The sequence below is a fragment of the Neolamprologus multifasciatus genome, chromosome 20, assembly GCF_963576455.1.
Source record: "Neolamprologus multifasciatus chromosome 20, fNeoMul1.2, whole genome shotgun sequence".
Lineage (NCBI taxonomy): Eukaryota > Metazoa > Chordata > Actinopteri > Cichliformes > Cichlidae > Neolamprologus > Neolamprologus multifasciatus.
This window is the reverse complement of record NC_140458.1, coordinates 17685618-17706876: the sequence shown is the minus strand read 5'-3', so window position 1 is coordinate 17706876 and position 21259 is coordinate 17685618. Positions and strand designations below refer to the sequence as shown.

Genomic DNA, 21259 nt, shown 5'->3' with positions numbered 1-21259 from the left:
GGGTAGAGAGTTCCACAGCCTGGGAGCAGAGCAACTGAAAGCTCTGCTTCCCATGGTGCTGAGGCAGAAAGAAGGCACAGCAAGTGGGATAGAAGAAGAAAATCCAAGCGAGCGGGCAGAAGAGGTAGCGCTTAACAGGTCCGAAAGGTAAGGAGGAGCAAGGCTATGAGGGCCCTTGAAGGTGAGCAGAAGAAGCTTGTATACTATTTGGAATTTCACAGGGAGCCAGTGAAGTTCCTGAAGTACAGGGGTGATGTGCTGGTAGGAGGGGTTCTGGTGATAATGCGGGCAGCAGAGCTTTGAACCGGTTGAAACTTCTGGAGGGATTTTTTGGGGGAGACCATGCATGAGAGAATTACAGTAGTCAGTAAGCGAGGATTCAGGGTCACCTGAGCCAGTTCTAATAACATGCTTTGTCAAAAGGAAAAGTTTTAAGTTTAATCTTGAAAGTGGAGAGTGTCTGTCTCCCAAATCCAAACTGGACAGCTGGTTTCACATAAAAGGGGCCTGGAAGCTGAAGGCTCTGCCTCCCATTCTACTTTTAAATATCCTGGAAACCACAAGCTGTGCTATGAGGTTGTTAAGATAAGATGGGGCCAGATTATTCAATTAATTATTTAATAAATGAATGAACAATTTTTTTCAGCATCACTCTGAGACAGGATGTTTCAAATTTTAGAGATGTTGCACAAATGAAAGTAGGCAGTCCTGCATATTATTTTAATATGCTCAATAAAAGACATATCCTGGTCAAAAATTATTCCAAAAATCCTCACAGTGAAGCTGGAGGCCAAGGTAATCCAAAGTAAGCATCTGGTTAGATACCATATCTAAGATTTGTAGGACTGATGATTACATTAACCTCAGTTTGATCGGAATTTAGAGGCATAAAAATTAGATGGGGAGAGAAACCTAGGGTAGTTCTTATTTTCTTCAATCAATCATCAAAAGCAAGATGTTCTAGCTTTACCAATGGCTTTTTTTTTATAGAGCAGCGAACTCTTTTTCCAGGCTAAATGGTAACTTCTAGTGAGATGCCATTTCCTCTACAACTTACAAGTGATCTGCTTTAACGTGCATGTTTGAGAGTTACACTGGAGAGGCAAGAACTTCTGATTTGAGGCTTTCATTTTCAGAGGAGCAAGAGTATCCAGAGTTGTGTTAATAATCCTAAAATTATTAACAATATAATCAACATCTGTAGGAGTGGAGTTCAGTGAGCTGCTCTGCTCTGTTGGCACTGAATATGATAACAGTTGATGAATTATGTCCTTAAACCTGTTGCAGCACTTTCAGAAAGACATGTACTGCGATTAAATCTACTCCCCACTGCTGTGTAATCCATTATTGTAAATTTAAATGTTATTAGGGATCGATCAGACAAAAGAGGGTTTTCAGACAACTGTTTGCAGGCTTAATTTATCTGACGGACAGTTTCTTTCCATCATCACAATATAACTCAATTGTGCAGTGTGTGTGTTCATAAGGGAATGGTGTTGTTGCAATGTAATTTTTAAATTAATTATATTGCCTAAGATATTAAAACTGCATTCTATATTACAGGACAAATCAGGCTCATTCATTTGTGACTCATGTTTTTATCACACAGGATACAGACATGGAGGCTGAAAAACAGGGAATGGGGCTGCATGTGAGAGAGGAGATGTGCAGCCAGAAGACGTTCAGTTGGAAAAAAGTGTCTTCATTTAAGCTGCGGTGGTCCTCACTGGCTCGGCTAGCATTGCACGGCTGTGGTGGTCTGCTGTTTGGACTTAAGTTACCCACCAGAGCTCAAATACATGTTTTGATTTTTTTTTCTGATGGACACAAACTGTCATCTAATGCACAAACTCTCAAAAACAAGTTTGTGGGACAAGTAGAACAAGAGTGGCGGCAGCCAGCACCCTTTAATGTTAGGTTTAAGATAGTTATAATTAAGCTAGCATGGAATTTTTAAAAACATGTTTAGTCTTGGAAACTGTTGTGCAAAAGTCTTGAACCACCTGTTTATTTGCTTTTGCTAGGGAAATGGGTGCACATTTTAATACACATGGTATAGTAAGGTATATAGTGTATATTAAAATTATATGGTATACAAGACAAAAACAGTTTTTCACAATTCTAATGACCTTGAAAGTCAATATTTGGTATGAGCAGCTTTATTCTTCAACACAGCCACACAGCTTCCCACAGCTTTGGGAAACAGAAGCAGTTAAATTCACCCCTCCACAGAACAGAGAGCGATAATGGAAACAGCCAGCTGTACAGATTCTCAGCACAGAATCACCCGTAACTACACCGTAGAAAAACAGAAAATGTACTGGTAATTTTCTGCCAGGACGTTTTCTGTTTTTTTCCAGACGTTCACAGACTTTTCCATAAATGGTAAAACAAAAAATCCTGTAGATATAGAGTACACTCTCGCACACGTGGGCACGCTACACAGAATACAAAAGACCATCAGGGTGTACAACCTCACCCCTGGCGTCGTTGCCCACCTCTCAATTTTAAATACACGTAGACATTGAGGGCTATCAGGAGGGGCTATGCGCTTACCTGCTGCTCTCTGGCAGGTAGCTCCAACAACACACATGCATCAACACTACATATGAGCGGGCGGTTTGGAGTCTTCACAGACCCCCGTTCTCTGCGGCCTGCTGGAGCGGGGGGGCTAGGAGGAGGAGTTGGCCGTCCGATTGGGGTCTGGAATGTGGGGCCTCCCTGCTGCTGCAGAGTCGGGGCGGTCTGCTTCTCCCCACCACACAGAAAAGGGTAACACCACCTGGGTCTGGGTGCAGTTTTCCCCTCCAGGGGCAAGGGTACCTAGACCTGGGGCTTAGAGTACGCTTGGGGAGTGTGATTGTGTGTGTACAGTGTCTCTTTATGTCTGTCTCCACGTTGGGTGAGTGTTGAGTAACTGCATATGAGAGCATGAGGGTGGGAATGGATGTTTGTATCTGTGCCTGTATGTCTGTGTCTATATGTCAGGTTGGGTACAGACGCCCTCAGACATCGGTGCGTTGGTGGTTCTTTGTGTTCGGGGATGGGCGTCCAGGTACACACCGGCTCACTCCTTGGTGGCTGCTTATTGGGGCCTGGAGCCTGGGGCTCGCTCGGGCCACTTTGGGGGTGGGGCGCCCTCGGCCTCTCGGCCTGGGGCTCGGTCACTCTGGCACAGCTGGCTGCCGGCGGAGCTCACGGGCACGTCACTGCAACCCCCCCTGGCTTCTGCTCCGCGGCTGCTGAGTGACCCCTCATCTGGGACTCTCCTCAGCTCTTTCTGGGATAGTGGCGCAGCTGCCCCTCTGTTGGTCTTCCTTGGTCTCTTCTGTTCTGGGGGCCTCTGGATGTCTGGAGTCTTGATCTCCTCCATACCTGCTTCATGCCCTGGAGGACGGGGCTGTGGCTCCCCACACCCTCTAGCAGATCATTACATGAAGGAACCTTTTAAAAACAAGCGCGTTCATGCTCACAGGTGTACACACGGGTGCTCACACACGTGAACTACACCCTATTTGGCTCCTACCTCAAAGCACACTGTGCGCTGTCGATCTTGCATGCTGCACAATAATGTTTAATATTTAGTATTTACTTTTTTCTTTTTTCTTTCTCAACAGGTGATCCTGTTGTACAAGACCAATTACAGGCACTTCTTTTCACTGTAAATCAATAAATGTACTTTTTTATATCCTTAACCATACATTCCTATAATTGCTACCTAATATATCATTTGCTCAAAAGTTCTTAAACGAAAACGTCTTAATTTAATCTGTGCCAAGTACACAACAACTCAACTGAAAAAACTAAATTTTTATTGACTAAACAGCTAATACATGAACCAAATAACTCACAATCTTTCAAATTTGAGCATTTTAATTTTCCATTAAATAAGTTTGTAGTCATGTAAAGGTGTTCATGTATATAAGGGATGGGTATTCACTAACTGATATGATTCTGATTCACAGGGTCCTGATTCAAGTCAATTCAATTTTACTCAGACAGTCAAAAATATTATAATTCTGATCATTTAAGGTATCCATATTTGTATATCTATGTATAAAAACAAAGCTGATCTGTGAGACTTCATCAGAGGTGTGAGCGTCACAGCAGATGCCTTCGTGTCAAAGTAACTGAGGATAAAACACAGAAAAACATGAAGGATTGTCCTGGCCTGGCTTTTTATAGCAGATAACCTAAAAATATTCTGCAGGAGATCAACAACTGAAGAAAACCACGAATCAACATCTGAACATTACCTGATGCTGAAGTGAAACAGAGCAGACCTCTTGTCAGAGGTTATTTTTGAAAAAACAAAACAAAACTGTGGGCAACAATTCTGGACTGCAGGAAACCGATTTTTTATGGTGAGCTGGTTTTGAAGTACGCTCAGAGAAATGACCTGCTCAGCATTACATAAATCCTATTTTCAGTATATGCTGGTCAGCTAGCTAAGTCTTTTCTTTACTTTACCTTTGTATTTCTCAAGCTTCTCGTGTTCCTTCTTCCTGATGTTGCTGTCATTGGGAACCGCTACATCTATCACTACAGCAATGTTCTTCTGCTTGTCCACCACTATGTCCGGTTGGTTAGCCATCACCATTTTGTCCGTCTGTATCTGGAAGTCCCACAGGATCTTAGCTCGGTCATTCTCCACCACCCTTGGGGGCATCTCCCATTTTGACCTCGGGACTTCCAGGTTATACTCGGCACAGATGTTCCTGTATACTATGCCAGCCACTTGGTTATGGCGTTCCATGTAGGCCCTGTCTGCTAGCATCTTGCACCCTGCTGTTATGTGCTGGATTGTCTCAGGGGCATCTTTACACAGCCTGCACCTGGGGTCTTGCCTGGTGTGATAGACCCCAGCCTCTATGGATCTTGTACTCAGAGCTTGTTCCTGTGCTGCCATGATTAGTGCCTCTGTGCTGTCTTTCAGTCCAGCTTTGTCCAGCTACTGGTAGGATTTCTGGATGTCAGCCACTTCCTCTATCTGCTGGTGGTACATACCGTGCAGGGGCCTTTCCTTCCATGATGGTTCCTCCTCTTTCTTGGGTTTCTGCTGCCTGAGGTATTCACTGAGCACGCGGTCAGTTGGGGCCATCTTCATGATGTAATTGTGGATGTTTGTTGTCTCATCCTGGACCGTGGTGGTAGTGTGGATCAGTGAATCAATGTCTCGTTCACTCTTGATGTCATCCATGTAGAGAAGGTGACTGACAACTGCTCCATTCCGTAGTTGGTAACCGTAGCCAGCCTTGTCAATGATCTCACTACGTCATACCCAGCCCAGGGGTTCAATATCTTTCATGTTTCTTGGAGGTGATACTGAGCATTTTTGCCCAACCCATGTCTGAAACCAAATTTTCACCAGACCTGACGCGTGTGCAAAATTTCACGAGTTTTTGAACATGTTTAGGCCCTCAAAAAGCCAATTCATTTGCAGAAATGATAATAATAACAATAAAAGCTGCAAGCAGCGATGGGTGGGCCCTCACACACATGAAAATGGCACAAAATGTTAACAAATTCCTGTTGCACATGGCTCCAAGAAACTTTTTTGTACATCTTGATAGCTTACATGTGGGTGCCAAAATTCAGACTCACAGATCAAGCATAGTGCAGGGGCTTCTGTTTTGAAATTTTCTAGGAGCTGTGGATTTATTTTGAAATACTCAGTGAAAATGACCATATAACATGAGAGCCTTCGTCAAGTTGGAGGTCTGTGGCAGGTTTCATGAATTTTTTAATCTTAAAGCACAAAGCTGCTGTAACTCAAAGACACATTTGTCCAATCTCCACCAAACTTCACAGGCAGTTACAAATATGCAGCATATATGCAATACTGAGAGCGCCACCTACTGGGAACAGGAAATACTCAGACGGGTATAATCATAATCTAATTGAGACAAATTTGTCCCAGCAGTCAGCTAATATGACAAATTCTCAAATTTAGATAAATATAAGAACACATTGTTGACACTGTTGACTCAAAATGACATTTTATTGGTATTGGGGTGAGTGTAGTAAACTCATAAGACAAATAGAGAAGAGGAGGAAAAAGCAGTGATGCTGGCACATTTGGGAAGAACTGTAACTTCAACTGATTGGTCATTTAACAGTGATTTCCTTATCTGTTCATCTTTAATCTGACGTTATCATGGCAGTTTACCTGGTAAGAAGTAAACCATCTTCCTTACGTGGTTAACCCGTAAGGTTTGTCCAAAGTTGCCTGGATAAGCCAAAATCCTGCTCTGTAGTATTTGGCTCTGGTGTGTCATTTCAACACATTTATAAACTAAAGCATTAATTTCAGTTTATTAACTGTGTGTCTATCATGTCCAAACATTTTCCAAATTACAGGGTAAAATTGCTCATACTGCACATTTCAAAACCTTTTTCTTTTAAAATGTGCATGCAAGAATCCAAGCTGGGTTTTTTCAGCAGTTTAGGTTGTTGGTGTAATGATGTTGGGTAATTTTCACTTTGTGCCCCCTAATACCAAATGATGGCTGCCTCCAGCAGGGTAAAGGCTCCACGTAGAGCACCTGTGGGAAGAGATTTGGTGTTTTTTTCTCCCAGCTCGATGGCAGGTTGGAAGAGACACAGCGTAGCTCCATTAGATTATTTTTCAACAATGTGCCTCATACAGTATAAAACAGCCTCTTTAAATGTATTAATACTCGTACTACACTAAAAGAGCTGCAAAAGCACAACAGTAATCCAGCTGTTAAACATGTCATTCCAATTGAAAAAAATATTTAAGAACCAATCTGTTTCAATAGTCCCATATGAAGTATTAGAAAAGTATATGAACAAATCACTTAACTAGATGCCCCAAAAATACTTTACGAAGAAAGGGCATCGTATCAGAATTACATACATCTTGCAATCACAGTTCACATTATAAGCCATGTGGGACAGTAATTTGGAAAAGTGAGCAGAAACCCATACTAACATCATGAATACGCACCTCAGACCATAAATGATTCATGTGAACAAATGTCAAACGATAAATTAAGTCTTTTTAATCAAAATATACCGGGGATGTGTATGAATAAATGAATGCTAATTCATTTGAGAAAACAATTTAAAGAGTAATTTGAGTAAGTGAACGTAGGCTGTAGCACCAAGTTTAACTTTGCTTCACATATTGGAAGTTAAACAGAAAAAAAAGAAAAGAAAAAATGCAATCAACTAATTTAGCAACGCAAGAATTACAAAAATAAAATAAAAATAAAAATTAAGAACTCAAACACACAGGCCTAGAGACTGCTCGACAACCCAGAAACCAGCGATCGCAGTATTCCCCAACCAGTCTGGGGTGGTCGCTGGAGGGTGCTGGCAGTAGTTAGATTTGTCACAAAGAGGTATAAGCCTTGTATAAGGCTTGATTATTATAGGTTTACTGGGCTCGACTTGGTTCCAAGTAACATATCCTTTGCAAATCATATGGCGAGCGTGGACTTCAAAGTAGTATAACCAGACAGCTCAGCCATGATGTCTGTCCGTCTCCACAACAGGCTTTAGACTCTGACGGAGACGATGACTGATTAGTTATTCCTGTTATACAGTCTGCTGCCTGGAGCGCATGTTAGTGCATTAAATTCTCCACAGACGAGTCTGTGTGGTCACAAAAAAATCTGGCAAGTGCCCAGATGTCTGCTTGGCCTCCATCTGATGATGACATTTACAGAGCTCTGACCAATCACCTGTGGATAAGTTGATGCACTGAAACCTTCCTTGTGATTGGTCACTAACAGGTCTCTACAGTCTTACATCGTTACCTTGGAAGACACAGAGCTGTCTACTAAAAGCAAACTACTTGCCAAGAAGCAGTGAAACTGTACAAGGGTGACACAACTTAGAACCAGCCGTTCAAAGCAGAAGCTGCACCTTTGAAACATGTTTTAGCATTAAGGCACAATTTTTATCAGTTTTTGGTTGCGTCACATTTTTAAGTTTCACTATGACTTGGTGAGTCGCAGTATGAACCAGGAAAGATATTTATATGATACACACTTTATCATGAACCTGGTTTTTGTTCTTATGCCTTTCATTTACACTTCAGGATAAATCATTTTGATAGTCTGATGGCACATGTGGTTAAATCAAAGCAGAATACAGTAAGGTCACATCATTCACAGCGGTTAGCAGCAAAGTTGGTGAATAAAACAAAGAAGGCTGATTTAAAAAAAATAAAAAAATAAAAAAATAGTACTACAAAAATATTACCCAATTTCTAAAATAACTTCATTTTAAATCTCTGTAGTACACGAAGCATGACACTAAGGAATGATGACCACTACAGCTGTCCCGAGGCTTCTCAAGACCAAGTTACAACCCTGGTATAGGACCATACGACTCTTTGTGCAGTAAAAAAAAATGTAGAGCATTACATTGAGTGTCTCTCTTCTAAGACTGTGCAGTACTGAGTGTGGAAATTATGACAAATGTTAGAACTGTGTTTAGTAACTTGAAATTTTGATGTTTAAGAGGCTTAACAGACTGATTTTAAGAGGGCAATACTGATATTTCATATTGTATGATTTCTATTATTATTAAGACTAAGAGTCTTCTATCTACCAATTAGAAAACTGACAGCATTAGTGATTTAAAGGCCTTGAAGGAGTTATTTGAAAGCTGACTGCAGTTCTTTGAATGCGGCTCGTCTTTGTTTCTGCTCCTCAGCTTGCTTTTTCTTGGCCTCTTGTTCCTGGCGGATCTCCGACTCAAATCGGTTGGATTCATTGATGGCCTTGACCTGTTCAACAGAAAAACACAAAGCTGCCTTAGTAAAGAAGTGAGAATCACAAAATAAAGAAGAGAATCCTCTGACCTCTAAACAACAGCTTTCAGGGTTTTCATCAATCTACTATTAATTTGTACCTTTAGTTTTTAGTCAGTGAGTGAAACGCATGCACATGTGACATAAATGCTGAGTCATGTTGAGATGAGGTGATAGACTCAACCACTGGAAAATATTCTACTTCCTTGCTTGAAATGCTTTTGCAGCACATCTTGGATTACTGTCAACACTTATTACAAAGCACAGTCCAATCAGTAGCAGAGGATCAGTTTTTCATATTGGTGTGTAGAACTCACACAGTCAGACTCACACAGCCACTAATCACAACGTTGCATGTTAAGGCAGAGATCAACAACAAGGTAAACAAAAAAAAAAAAAAAAAAAATCCCCACACATTAGAAGTAAGATAAAGTAAGATAAAAAAAAACCCTCCAGGGGCAAAGGTACCTAGACCCGGTTCTTAGAGTACGCTTGGGGAGTGTGATTGTGTGTACAGTGTCTCTCCACGTTGGTGGAGTGTTGAGTAATTGCCTATGAGAGCATGAGTGTGGGAATGGATGTTTGTATCTGTGTGTGCCTGTATGTCTGTGTCTATATGTCAGGTTGGGTATCAGACGCCACCTGTCTGGGGACATCTCCCCCCACCACTTCCCCTGCCAGTGGCAGACACCCTCAGACATCGGTGCGTTGGTGGTTCTTTGTGTCCGGAGATGGGCACCCAGGTACACACCGGCTCACTCCTTGGTGGCTGCTTATTGGGGCCTGGAGCCTGGGGCTCGCTCGGGCTACTTCGGGGGTGGGGTGCCCTCGGCCTCTCGGCCTGGGGCTCGGTCACTCTGGCGCAGCTGGCTGCTGGCGGAGCTCACGGGCACGTCACTGCAACCCCCCCTGGCTTCTGCTCCGTGGCTGCTGAATGACCCCTCATCTGGGACTCTCCTCAGCTCTTTCTGGGATAGTGGCGCAGCTGCCCCTCTGTTGGTCTTCATTGGTCTCTTCTGTTCTGGGGGCCTCTGGATGTCTGGAGTCTTGATCTCCTCCATACCTGCTTCACACCCTCTAGCAGATCATTACATGAAGGAACCTTTTAAAAACAAGCGCGTCCACGCTCACAGGTGTACACACGGGTGCTCACACACACACAAACGACACCCTTTTTGGCTCCCACCTCAAAGCACACTGTGCGCTGTCAATCTTACGTGCTGCACAATAATGTTTAATATTTAGTATTTACTGTTATATTCCCATACATCATTGTGATGTTGTTTATTGTATTACTCTCGTTTTCTTTTTTCTTTCTCAACAGGTGATCCAGGTGATTGATATATGTATTTTTTTTTGTCTGCTTATTTAGTTAGTTTTTGTTTTTTTGCCCTTTATCCCCGTCCCTCTTCTCCGCTGTTTTTTCCCCTCTTCCTTTCTCCCTTTTCTTTTCCTCATTCAAGTCTGTCCCGTATCTAGCAAATGAAAATAAAAATAAATAAATAAAATAAACAATAAAAGGTGAATCAAATAGACCATTACGGCAAGGCTGGGATGGTCAATTTGGTAAAGTAAATCCGTTGGGCATCTTTCCTCGCCTTTAGACAATAATTCTGATGGCAAAAGAACCAAATGGGACAGGCAAAAAAAAAAAAAGTAAGATAAAAAAAAATAAAACAAGGAGAAATGTCTTAAAATGAACAACCACAGGAAGATTAATCTACACGAGGTCTGTCAGCTTTAAGCGACCTGATAGCAGAGAGAAGGATTATAAGTACCTGTTTGTTCTACACTGAGGTACGAGGTAATGGCCTGAGAGCAACTTCCTGAACTCAGATGACAAAACATGTCCAGGATGGATAATAAGGCAGAGGCCAGCCACCCTTTGGAGAAAGCTCATTTCTGCAGTCTCATCCTCTCTGTCACTACCCGAAGCTTGTCACCATAGGTGAGGGGCATAGATCGACTGGTAAATCGAGAGCTTCACTTTTACTCAGCTCTCTCTTCACCACAAGGATCGGTACAGCACCCGCATCACTGCAGCTGCAGCACCGATCCTCAATCTCATAAACAAGATACTTAACTTACTTGAGATACTTAAACTCCTCCACTTGGTCAGGGATGAGTTCCTACCCCAGAGTGGGCACTCCACCCTATTCAGCTGAGGACCATGGATATAATAATACTTTAAATATTTTCCAAGGGTCTCTTGTGTTCATTGTGGAAACAAGATTGCCCACAAATAACGCTCTCGCCAAATAATTAGTCTTGATTTCAATTATTGGTATGTTTTTAGGAAGTGCAATGCATCCCTCTTTCTCTGTGCCACTAATGAAATGATGTGTTTTTCAATAGAAAGTTGGGAATCATCTGGTTCAAATTTCTGTGTAGAGTTTGCACATTTTCTCTGTGAGTTTGATCCATGTACTCTGGATTCTTCCCATAGTTCAAAGAAATACATACTAGGTTAATTGGTGATAAACTAAATTGGCCAAAGACGTTGATGAAAGTTAAGTGCAATGACTAGGTGACATGCAATGATCAGAAAGACTAGGAAAATTCTATAGAATAAATCCTACTCTATTCCATTTCAACTTACTTTAGCTTCAAAAAAGGTCTTGGCTCCTTTGACCCCCTCTGTAGAGACGTCAATTTCAGAGAGGCGAGCAAGGGCACAGAGGCCGCTGTCCTCTGCCAGCTCTCCTGCTGCTGCCTTCCTGAAAATCAGTAGGAACTGTGGAAGACAAGAACAACAAACAGATACTGATAGAACAGGAACTTCGATTCTGACTCTGAATTTTAATTTTTTTTTTTTTTTTTTAAAAACCTCTTGCTTCACCTCTCTGAAGCTGAGCTTGTTGTCGAGGTCTTCATCCACCTCTTTGATCATATTCTTCAAGCCGATGTGTGTCTGCGGAGCTCCAAGCTTCTCCATCATCAGCTTCAGCTCCATTAGGTCAATGTAGTTGTCCTTACCAGCATCATACCTTGACAGAATTAAACAGAAGAACAACTGTTGCTACATTTGCTGAAAGAGTTCATGCTGGTTCTGACAGAAAGGTGACAGAATACGCAGTGCATCACAGTCAGGGAGGAAATTATTTGAACCCCTGCTGATTTTGTAAGTTTGTCCACTAACCAGTCTACGATTTCAGTGGTAGGTTTATTTGAACAGAAAAAAATCCAGAAAAAATGCGATTATTCGCATATGGAAGAATCATAAAATAACTGCCAGTCTCCCTCGGTCTGGAGCTCCACACAAGATCTCACCTCATGGAGTTTATGATAATAAGAACTGTGAGGAATCAGGCCAGAACTACTCGGAAGGCCAGAACTACTCGGAAGGAACTCCATCAAACATGGAGGTAGAAACATGCTTTGAGGATGTTTTTCTGCCAAGGGGACAGAACAACTGCATCACATCAAAGGGAGGATGGATGGGGCCATGTACCAAATCTTGGGTGAGAACCACCTTCCTTTAGCCAAGGTACTGATAGTGGGTCGTGGGCAGTTATTCCAGCATGACAATGATCCAAAACACACGACCAAGGCAACAAAGGATTGGCTCAAGAAGAAGCATATTAAGGTCTTGGAGTGGCAGTCAGTCTCCAATCCCACAGAAAATCTGCAGAGGGAGCTGAAGGTTAGAGTTGCCAAACATCAGCCATGAAACATTGATGTCTTTGCAGATCTGCAAAGACGAGTGGGACAAAATCCCTCCTGAGATATGTGCAAAAAAAAAAAAAAAAAAAAAAAAATCTGACCTCTATGATTACCAGCAAAGAGGGGCAGCCATCTGGCATAGCCGGTTGGGGGTAAAAGGAGAAAGACAGCCAGAGATTAATAATAAATAATTATTAAATGCAGAGTGGTGGATAAACTAGGGATGTTCCTAGTGATCAATCACTTTGTCAACTAAACAAAGAAAAAAGTTTTAGTCGTCTAAAACTAGGAGACACTCAGATATTAAGGTGCACTTGAGAACCGTCTAATAGAGCATATGAACAAACTAATAACCAAAGGTATTTAAAACCATTTATCACATTTTTCAGTAATGACTTTGTCGCACCGTGACTTAAATGAGGGGCTTATCAGGAGTCATGTCCAAGGGGCAGCAGCAGGGAATGAGGTGGCATTTGGCGAAATAGAATAGAATAATCCTTTAATTGTCCCACAAGGGGAAATTTGGTTGTAAAAGCAGCCAAAATTCACATATACAAACAAACAGTACACAGCACACAGAACAGAAACATATACAATGCAGAAATGCAGAGAAGGCTGGATATATTGCTAATCCATCACCCAATGAGCAAGTGGTTTGGTGACGGTGGGAAGGAAAAACTCCTTTTTAACAGGAAGAAACCTCCAGAACAACCAGGCTCAGGAAGGGGCGGGGCCATTTGGCGCAACCAATTAGGGGTGAGGGGAAGAAGACAGGGGCAGCAGGGTGGCACGGTGGTTAGCACTGTTGCCTCACAGCAGTTCCTGAGTTCAATTCCACCATCAGGCCGGGGTCTTTTTGTGTGGAGTTTGCATGTTCTACCTGTGTTTGCATGGGTGTCCAAAGTCCAAAGACATGCACTTAGTAGGGGATAGGTTAATTGGAAACTCTAAATTGCCCATAGGTGTGAATGCAGGAGTGAGCGGGAATGTTTGTCTCTGTCTACGTGTTAGCCCTGCGACAGACTGGTGAGACGTGCAGGCCATACGTAACCTTCCTGTATACCAGGGGTGTCCAACTGGAGGCCTCAAGGGCCGGTGTCCTGCAGGTTTTAGATCTCACCCTGGGTCAACACCCCTGAATCACATGATTAGTTCGTTACCAGGCCTCTGGAAAACTTTAGGACATGTTGAGGAGGTCATTTAGCCATTTAAATCAGCTGTGTTGGATCAAGGACACATCTAAAACCTGCAGGACACCGGCCCTCGAGGCCTGGAGTTGCCCACCCCTGCTGTATACTGTGCCAGCCACTTGGTTATGGCATTGCTAGGGACATCGTTACACAGCCTGCACCTGGTTTCTTGCCTGGTGTGCTAGAGCCCAGCCTCTATCAATCTTGTGCTTAGGGCTTGTTCCTATCTTTCATTCCAGCCATTGGTAGGATTTCTCAATATCAGCCACTTCTTCTATCTGCTGATGCTGCATGCCGTGCAGGGGCTTGTCCTCTCATAATGGTTCCTGTTCTTGCTCCTCTTCTTTCTCAGTTTCAGCTGCCTAAGGTATTCACTAAGCACATAATCAGTTATAGCCATCTTTCTGATGTACTCATGGATCTTTGTTGTTTCATCCTGGATAGTGGTTCTGAACCCCTAATGTGTTTTAATTTGCTGTAAGAAGAGACATGGTGATATTCATAGGGGAGCACAGTTAGGGGGCAGGTTAAACATGCACTGGAGCCTGGAGTAGGAGGTATGCCCACAGGGAGCAGAAACTGAAGGAGTGTCAGAAATAGTTGTTGACTAATTGACTTGTTTAAGAAAAGAAAAAAAAAAAAAAAAAAAAACCTGACAGATTAGTTGACTGCCAAACAATCCTTAGTTGCAGCCCTACTCTGCACCTTACTAAATACCCCCTAAATAAGTTAAAATTACATTGTTAATTTGTTTTACAACGATCTCATAAAAGCAACAAGATGAAACAGGTTGTTAAAACAAAGGTTTTCTATGGAATTATGTTTCTTCACCCTGAGTTGCAAAAGAATTTAACTTTCTACGTCTCCAAAAAGGAACACCGTTGATGATAACTGTGCAGTAGGGGGAAGTGGCACACATTGTTTAAACTAAACACATTTACACAGCAGCTTATCAGTTCAAACTGGAATGTTTGCTGTAATCCATTAGTTCTCACAGCTAGAATTACTCATGAATGGGGAAACGTCTTCTCAGTTTTTTAATCAATTTAGAGAATCCTGCAAACATGTAGTTGCTACTTAGTGTGTTTACGAGGGTAAATACACTGTTAAATGTTATTAAACTGTTAAATCTTAAACTAACTGTTAAATTGCAGTTAATATCAGAGTAGAACGCTTGCATGTACACGCCAGCCTCTATCAACTTGTATAGTGCGTGCAAGTTTTCTTCATGCAACATACAAATGAGATTTTGTTTCAGGAGAATGTATTTTCCTTATGTTGATGGCATAAAAATGTTTGGACATTCTGCAAAATTACGTGATTTGATTATGTGACCATCTCACAAAAAGGCAGAACAGCACCCCCATCGTGTTTCTACGTCAGTACGTCCGGTCATTTCATGTCATTTTTAACCTTCATTATGACTGCATCCAGTTAAGGAGAGCACCGCTCTTTAAACAAAAATGTTTTTAACTCCCAAGACAAATTTACAAGAACAAACTGTATAGCTCTGATGTCTCGGGAACAATAAAGAGTTTATGCCATAAGCAAAAAGCACTTAAGTGGTCTAGACAGGCCGAGACAAGATAGAAACTTGAAGAATCTGGGTTGGGCATTGCAAAGAAGCAGCCATGACTGGTGAACATGCAAACATTTCTACCGCGATCTGATTTTTACTGCACTACAAAACTCTTTAACTATGTTTTCTTTGTTCTTTTAAAACAAAGTAGCAAAAACAAAGAAAAACAAAACTTGATAAATGTTATGAGCTTGAAACGATCTTTGAATGTGGTTTTGGAATGACCATGTCAAGATTTCTGGATACTTCCTGCTGAGAATTTTAAATGTGATTTCTGGCATTTGCAGCAGGCAAATGGCATTTAGTTTAATTACATCTAAGAGAAGACGGACAGTTCTACACTACATTTCCAAAACAGGGCAACTCAATCAAAATCATCAAGGATTAACAGTTCAGAAGAGGCTGCTGCAAAGTACATTTCATGAAGAAATAGTAGTTGAGTTTACTGAAATTAAATGTTTGCAACATCTGGAAGATTGATTCAGGCCAGCACACGTGAGACTGCCATGGGCTCCTGATGTCTTCCATAGGCAGAACTTCCTTTTTATTTTAGGTTAATCTCTTATTTGCAAAGACGCATAAAATGAGGACTGGTCTCCTAATACACCTCATAACGGTCAGACCTGCATGTAACAGGTTATTAACAAGACTCGTGCAAAGCTGTGTTTGTGGTTTAGCCATTTATAGTCTTCTGTAAGGGGCCAAACAACATTAACACCATTAACTGTAAATAACAACTAATTATCAGTCAGCACTATGTCAGACAACAACAACTAAAAATGAACTTCTTCACCTGACTTGAGTTGCCTCCATGTTTCTTCTTTACAGTGATGATGTGACATTTTTTTAATCGTTCTTTTGCAAATGTGTGAGTGTAGGCATTACTGTTCACCCTGGAAATCACATATGAAGGATAATGCAGACAGCCAAAGAAACAGCGCGGATATATCTATATCCATATTTATATCCATAGGGAGGAAGACAAACACAGTTGTTTATTCTGTCATTTGTAGTAGATGGATAAGGCAAGTTATTTCCTGTTTAATTACGATTTGAGCTACGCCAACAAACTGTCAAGTCAACTTCCTTAATCTCAGTGCGTAATCTCAATGCTTCTTCCTTGAAAACCAGTGCCCAGTAAAATGACATTAAAATGGGGGCAGCGCTGTCTATAGGCATTTTCAAATTGTAGCTCAATTTAACAGGGGGATATTGTGAAACACTCACGTTTTGAACAAAGTTTCCATATCTTTGATCTGCTTTCGAGAGAACTCTTTAAACTCGGTGTAGGGGTTGAAGACCTTCATGCTGGGTAGGGAGTGTTCACCAATCCCCTCGTTCAGCTCTTCTCGCCGCAACAGTTTAGCGCCCAGCTCCGAGTTTGCGTTGGCCGTATTCGCTTTCTCTTCCGAACCAGTGTGCTGTCCGGGAGCATCCACGGCGACAGGATCCTCGGATCCTTCTTCTATCTGCAGCCGACGGCTGAGTTTGGACGAGAGCTCATCTGTGGCCATTTTCAAACCAGGAAACTAACAATCAAGAGACGGACACATGTCTGATAAACGTTTTACAGCCAGAGAATACAGAAACAATACAGAATGTATATCAAAATCACATAAACACTCACCTTTCTTTATTTTTCTGTCAAATAATGCAAAGTTAACATAAATATCTTCACTCCAGAATGTACAGGACGCCAGATAACTGTTCAGTACGCTGTCACGTTTATTACCACACCTTTTAAAGTGGCAGTTAGCGTAGTTGTAGGACGGGCGTGTTTTCAGACTGTCGTGCTCAGAAACCACTAAAGCCTTTTAAGCCTCGAATAGTGTCCTGAATTTTACAAAAACACAGGCAGCCCCCCCCCCCCCCACACACACACACACACACCACCCACCCCAGCTCCAGTTCCACTTCCCACGGATTAAAAAAGTAAAAGAAAAGAACATTAAAACACACCTGGCTGTATTTTATTATCTCACCTATGGAGACAGCTCTGTACATTTTGCTCCACTCCTGCGTGTCTTCACCTTTCTGCACTCCTAGTTATCCTTATTATCTATGTTTTATTTATTAGTTTTAATAACATAACATCCTACAATGTACCACACCGGAAAAAGTCCCATAGTCCTTTTAACCGATGGGAAAAAATGACTTATGATTATTTTAAACGTAAGCAAGCAATAAACCAGTGTTGTGTTTACACATATAAACAACTTATCAGAGAACCAATTTTGGAACTTTTAACTATGGTACTGACGACAAACAACACATAGTTGTTCCACTTTCTTTAGCTGAATCTTGGTGTTATCTCTGGTATTTCAGTTTGACAGGCGTTAAACGGTATTTTTGCACCAACGAGTTGATTTACAAAAAGAACTTGGCATGTCTCGGCCTGGTGTGCAGTGTGATCTTAAAAACAAAACTGCCCACTGCACACAAACAAATAAACAATAATAAGAATTGTAAGACACACCCAGACACAGTCAATATGTTAAAATTTGCTCATTTATTTACACAAGATTTTCCACGGCACAAGCTTGTGAAATGACATTCACTACCCATGTGTATGCTTTGCACACTTTGTTTCTCCTTCGCACAGCATGTCCTGCTTGCGCTGTCACACTCCCACTCTCCTCTTCCACAGACCAGCTTCTGACACTGCTTTTTAGCCTCGTCATAAGCTGCTCTGCCACCTACTCTCTTACCAGATACTAAAAATAAGGGAGGCATGATTAGAAAGATAGGCACCCCAGCTACTGTCCAATCTCACTCATAAATGTAGACATTAAAATACTTTGCAAAGCCCTTGCAAGAAGATTAGAAAAACTCACTCCATCCATAAATACATGCTGATCAAACAGGTTTTATTAAGGCAGACACTCAGCCAATAATACACAGAGACTAATTAAGGTAATAGATTATTGCTTTGATTCATTATTCATAAATTGGATCAAAACACTATACAGCTCTCTAAATACATCTGTTAGGACAAATTATGTTACATCCCAGAGCTGTCTAAATCTAAAGAGGTGCACCAGACAGTGGTTCATTTTCATCAAACCACTAGCAGCAGCAAAATGTAGATATTAAAGGAATTTAAACTGAAAATACAGACCATAAGATAAGCCTATATGCTGATGACGTATTGCCTTTCCTTCTGAAGACAATAACATTCATAGATACGTTTTCATCCATATCAGACTACTCCATTAACTGGAGTAAATCAACAGTTCTACGTCTGAGCTGCGAATTTCAGAACACCTCCACCAGTCCACTACAATTAGGTAACATTAGATTATTAGGTATAGATTTTTCGACCAGGCTCTCACACTTGGTACAATTGAATCATATTCTCCCACTAAGAAGAAGAAGAAGATCCCGCGCATGGGAATACTTTACTTATATCACTCATGGGAAGAGTCGCACCACTTAAAATGATGGTTCTGTTTCAAATAGACAACTGGTTCTTGCTGATCTCTAATAAACTCTTTACTGCCTGGTTTAAGTCACTAGAAAAAAAACCCATCACGTATAAGTTTGAAAACTCTATTAAAGCCAAAAAAAAAAACAATGGTGGTCTACAACTACCAAAATTGTATTACTCCTTCTTGACCAATAGATTGCTTTATCTTTCAAAATGGATCAAATCAAGCTCGCCTGTGGCTGCACCTAGAATAAGCATTGTGTGGGAAAGTGAAAATCTCTAGTCTGCCTTTCATAAGCTTAGAAAGCATTAAGAATCATAACTGCTTTAAAAGCCTTAACAGAAACACCTCTCTCACAGCCTGGTGGGAATTTTTAATAAATAGCTCATTCTTAACTTATCCCATGTAAACTAACATCCATTTAACAATCTAGATATCTGCCAGAAACTTGCTGGTCTGCGTCCTTTGAAAGCTCTGAGGAGGGGAAGTCCATGGAGGTTTCCAGAATGTCTGGGGTGTAATAGCAGGCCAGAGGGCAGGCAAGCAGACAAGGAGGTGAAGCAGATGTCCAGGTGAGACCAAACTGTGAGAAACAACAACCTCTAAATTCAAGGAGAACAAGGTTACACAGGGAAAAGCAGGTAGAGGAGGTCTACAAGTCCAGAGGTTCTGGCAGAGGTTATGTGAAGACTATCCACATGGTTTAGTTGCTTCAACCTCACTGAAGCTGAGCATCTTGGCTGACGTAAGTGAATTAGATAGGGAAACAAAAACATGACATTTAGTCCTTACTGCCCTATGCATTGCTAAGAAAATTATCCTCATAACTGCAAATGAAAAAAACAGTTTGTGTATTACTCAATGCAGAACTTTACTTCTAGATCACATTAGTTTGGAAAAAATGTCTGTCTCCTCAAAAAAACAAACAAACAAACAAAAAAACTACTGCATGAATTTATTTCTTATTGGTCTGCACTGATTAGTTCCTTTACCCAGTTGGGGGTGGTCGGCTATAGTCACATTTCCCTGTGTGGCTTGCAGGTGGCTGGGGGTAAACTCTGGGTCTAAGGAAGTCTGGCAGTTTTCTGGAGTCCTAAAGGTTGCAGCTGCTGTTTTGTGGCATACGTATGTCTGCTTTGGTCGGTGGTGGTGGGTGGCTATGAGGAGTGCTGCCTTGTGGTCTTGGGATGTGGAGCCTGGGGTGGCGGGTGGCTGGTCTCCCTTGCGCAGGTCTGGATGCAGGGCCCACAATGGACCAGTTGAGTGGGTGGCGTCACAACGGGACCACACACAGATTCAATTACAGACACCAAGGATACAGTTCTCACACAAGCTTTAGTGCAAAATGTAAAAGTAAACAATGGCACAAGGAGAGATTGCTTAATGTGCTGGGAGGAGAAGGCTAGGGAGAATCTTGTGGCTTACTTGGCAGGAGGAGCGGAAGAAGCTCCAGGGAGAAGTAATATTGACCGGGTGAGTGTCCAGACAGATGGGAGTGTGAAGTGAATCCAACCTGGTTTGTACAGTGATACAGAGCAGTGGAAGGCAGGAAGGCGGTGAAGCATGATCCAGAAAACCTGAAGCAGCCTGAGAATTTCCAAAATGGTGACCAGCATCTGGGTAGAGATGCAAACTGCACACAATGTGAAAACGAGGTAAGTTAATTATAGACGTGACTTGAGAAGCAAAGGTGGCCTGTTACTAACACGGGTTAGATAACAAACTGGCGAGGAACAGATGTGGACATTGGTCTTAAATACTGCCTGTTGATACTCCTGGATCAATGACAGGTGAGCATAACGGCCACCGTGCAGGGGAAAGCACAGCGTTCGATACTGTCGACCATAATATCCTATTAGAGCGATTAGAGCACGCTGTAGGTATTACAGGTACTGCGCTGCAGTGGTTTGTATCATATCTATCTAATAGACTCCAGTTTGTTGGAGAGTCTTCTTCACACACTGACGTTAATTATGGAGTTCCACAGGGTTCAATGCTAGGACCAATTCTGTTTACATTATACTGCCTCGGGGAAGCATGTATGATCAGATTATTATGCATGCTTCCCATTAATGGCCTCATATTACCATATCACCCTATTGGAGCACTTCACTCTCACACTGCAGGTTTCTTCTGTTAATTTGTGCATTTTACTCTGTGAGAGGAAGCTCTCACTCACTTCCTGTATTTATAGCTTCCTGTTTATTGTTGACTTCACAGAAATGGACAAGGTGAATAGAGGGAAGAAAACTGTTGTAATTTAATAGAAGTGCATTTTAGGGTTTTGTTTGCTTTAGTGTTGTATGTATTATTGTAAAATGTAATGTACACTTTAGAAGTGTGTGTTTTGTTGCTGGTGAAAAGTGAGTAAGAGGATGATTATAATATTTAGTCTCATGTATGTGTCTTACCTGGATGACTGTATTCTATTTTTATGGACTAGCCCATTGGAGGCATTTTTGTTTGTATTTTTAAACAGAAGAACTTAGGTGTTCAAGAGACGAGGACCAGGTCAGTGTGCATGTGAGATTCATTTTGGTTGGTTTAAGTTTAGTTATGTTTATTTGTCCAAGGCAGCTTTTGAGTTATTGATTCTTGTAAATATTTTTTTTTG

The 21259-nt window shown here is 41.6% G+C and overlaps 1 protein-coding gene across 1 annotated transcript; it reads right to left on the bottom strand.

Annotated features, from left to right (window-relative positions):
- Positions 1-3587: 3587 nt before the first annotated feature.
- efhd2 (EF-hand domain family, member D2) lies at positions 3588-17004 on the bottom strand. Its single transcript, XM_085145008.1, has 5 exons — positions 16845-17004; positions 16445-16746; positions 11625-11772; positions 11385-11519; positions 3588-8761 (listed from the first exon to the last, which is right to left on the bottom strand). Exons 2-5 carry the CDS (start codon positions 16729-16731, stop codon positions 8630-8632), a joined length of 702 nt encoding a protein of 233 aa, XP_085001134.1. The 5' UTR covers positions 16732-16746; positions 16845-17004; the 3' UTR covers positions 3588-8629.
- Positions 17005-21259: the final 4255 nt, after the last annotated feature.

Coding starts and splice junctions, on each gene's coding strand:
- efhd2 (XM_085145008.1), bottom strand. CDS start 16,731: ATGGCCACAGATGAGCTCTCGTCCAAACTCAGCCGTCGGCTGCAGATA. Junction 11,773..16,444: donor ATGGAAACTTTGTTCAAAAC/GTGAGTGTTTCA, acceptor AATTCTGTCAAG/GTATGATGCTGGTAAGGACA. Junction 11,520..11,624: donor ACAAGCTCAGCTTCAGAGAG/GTGAAGCAAGAG, acceptor TGTCTTCCACAG/TTCCTACTGATTTTCAGGAA.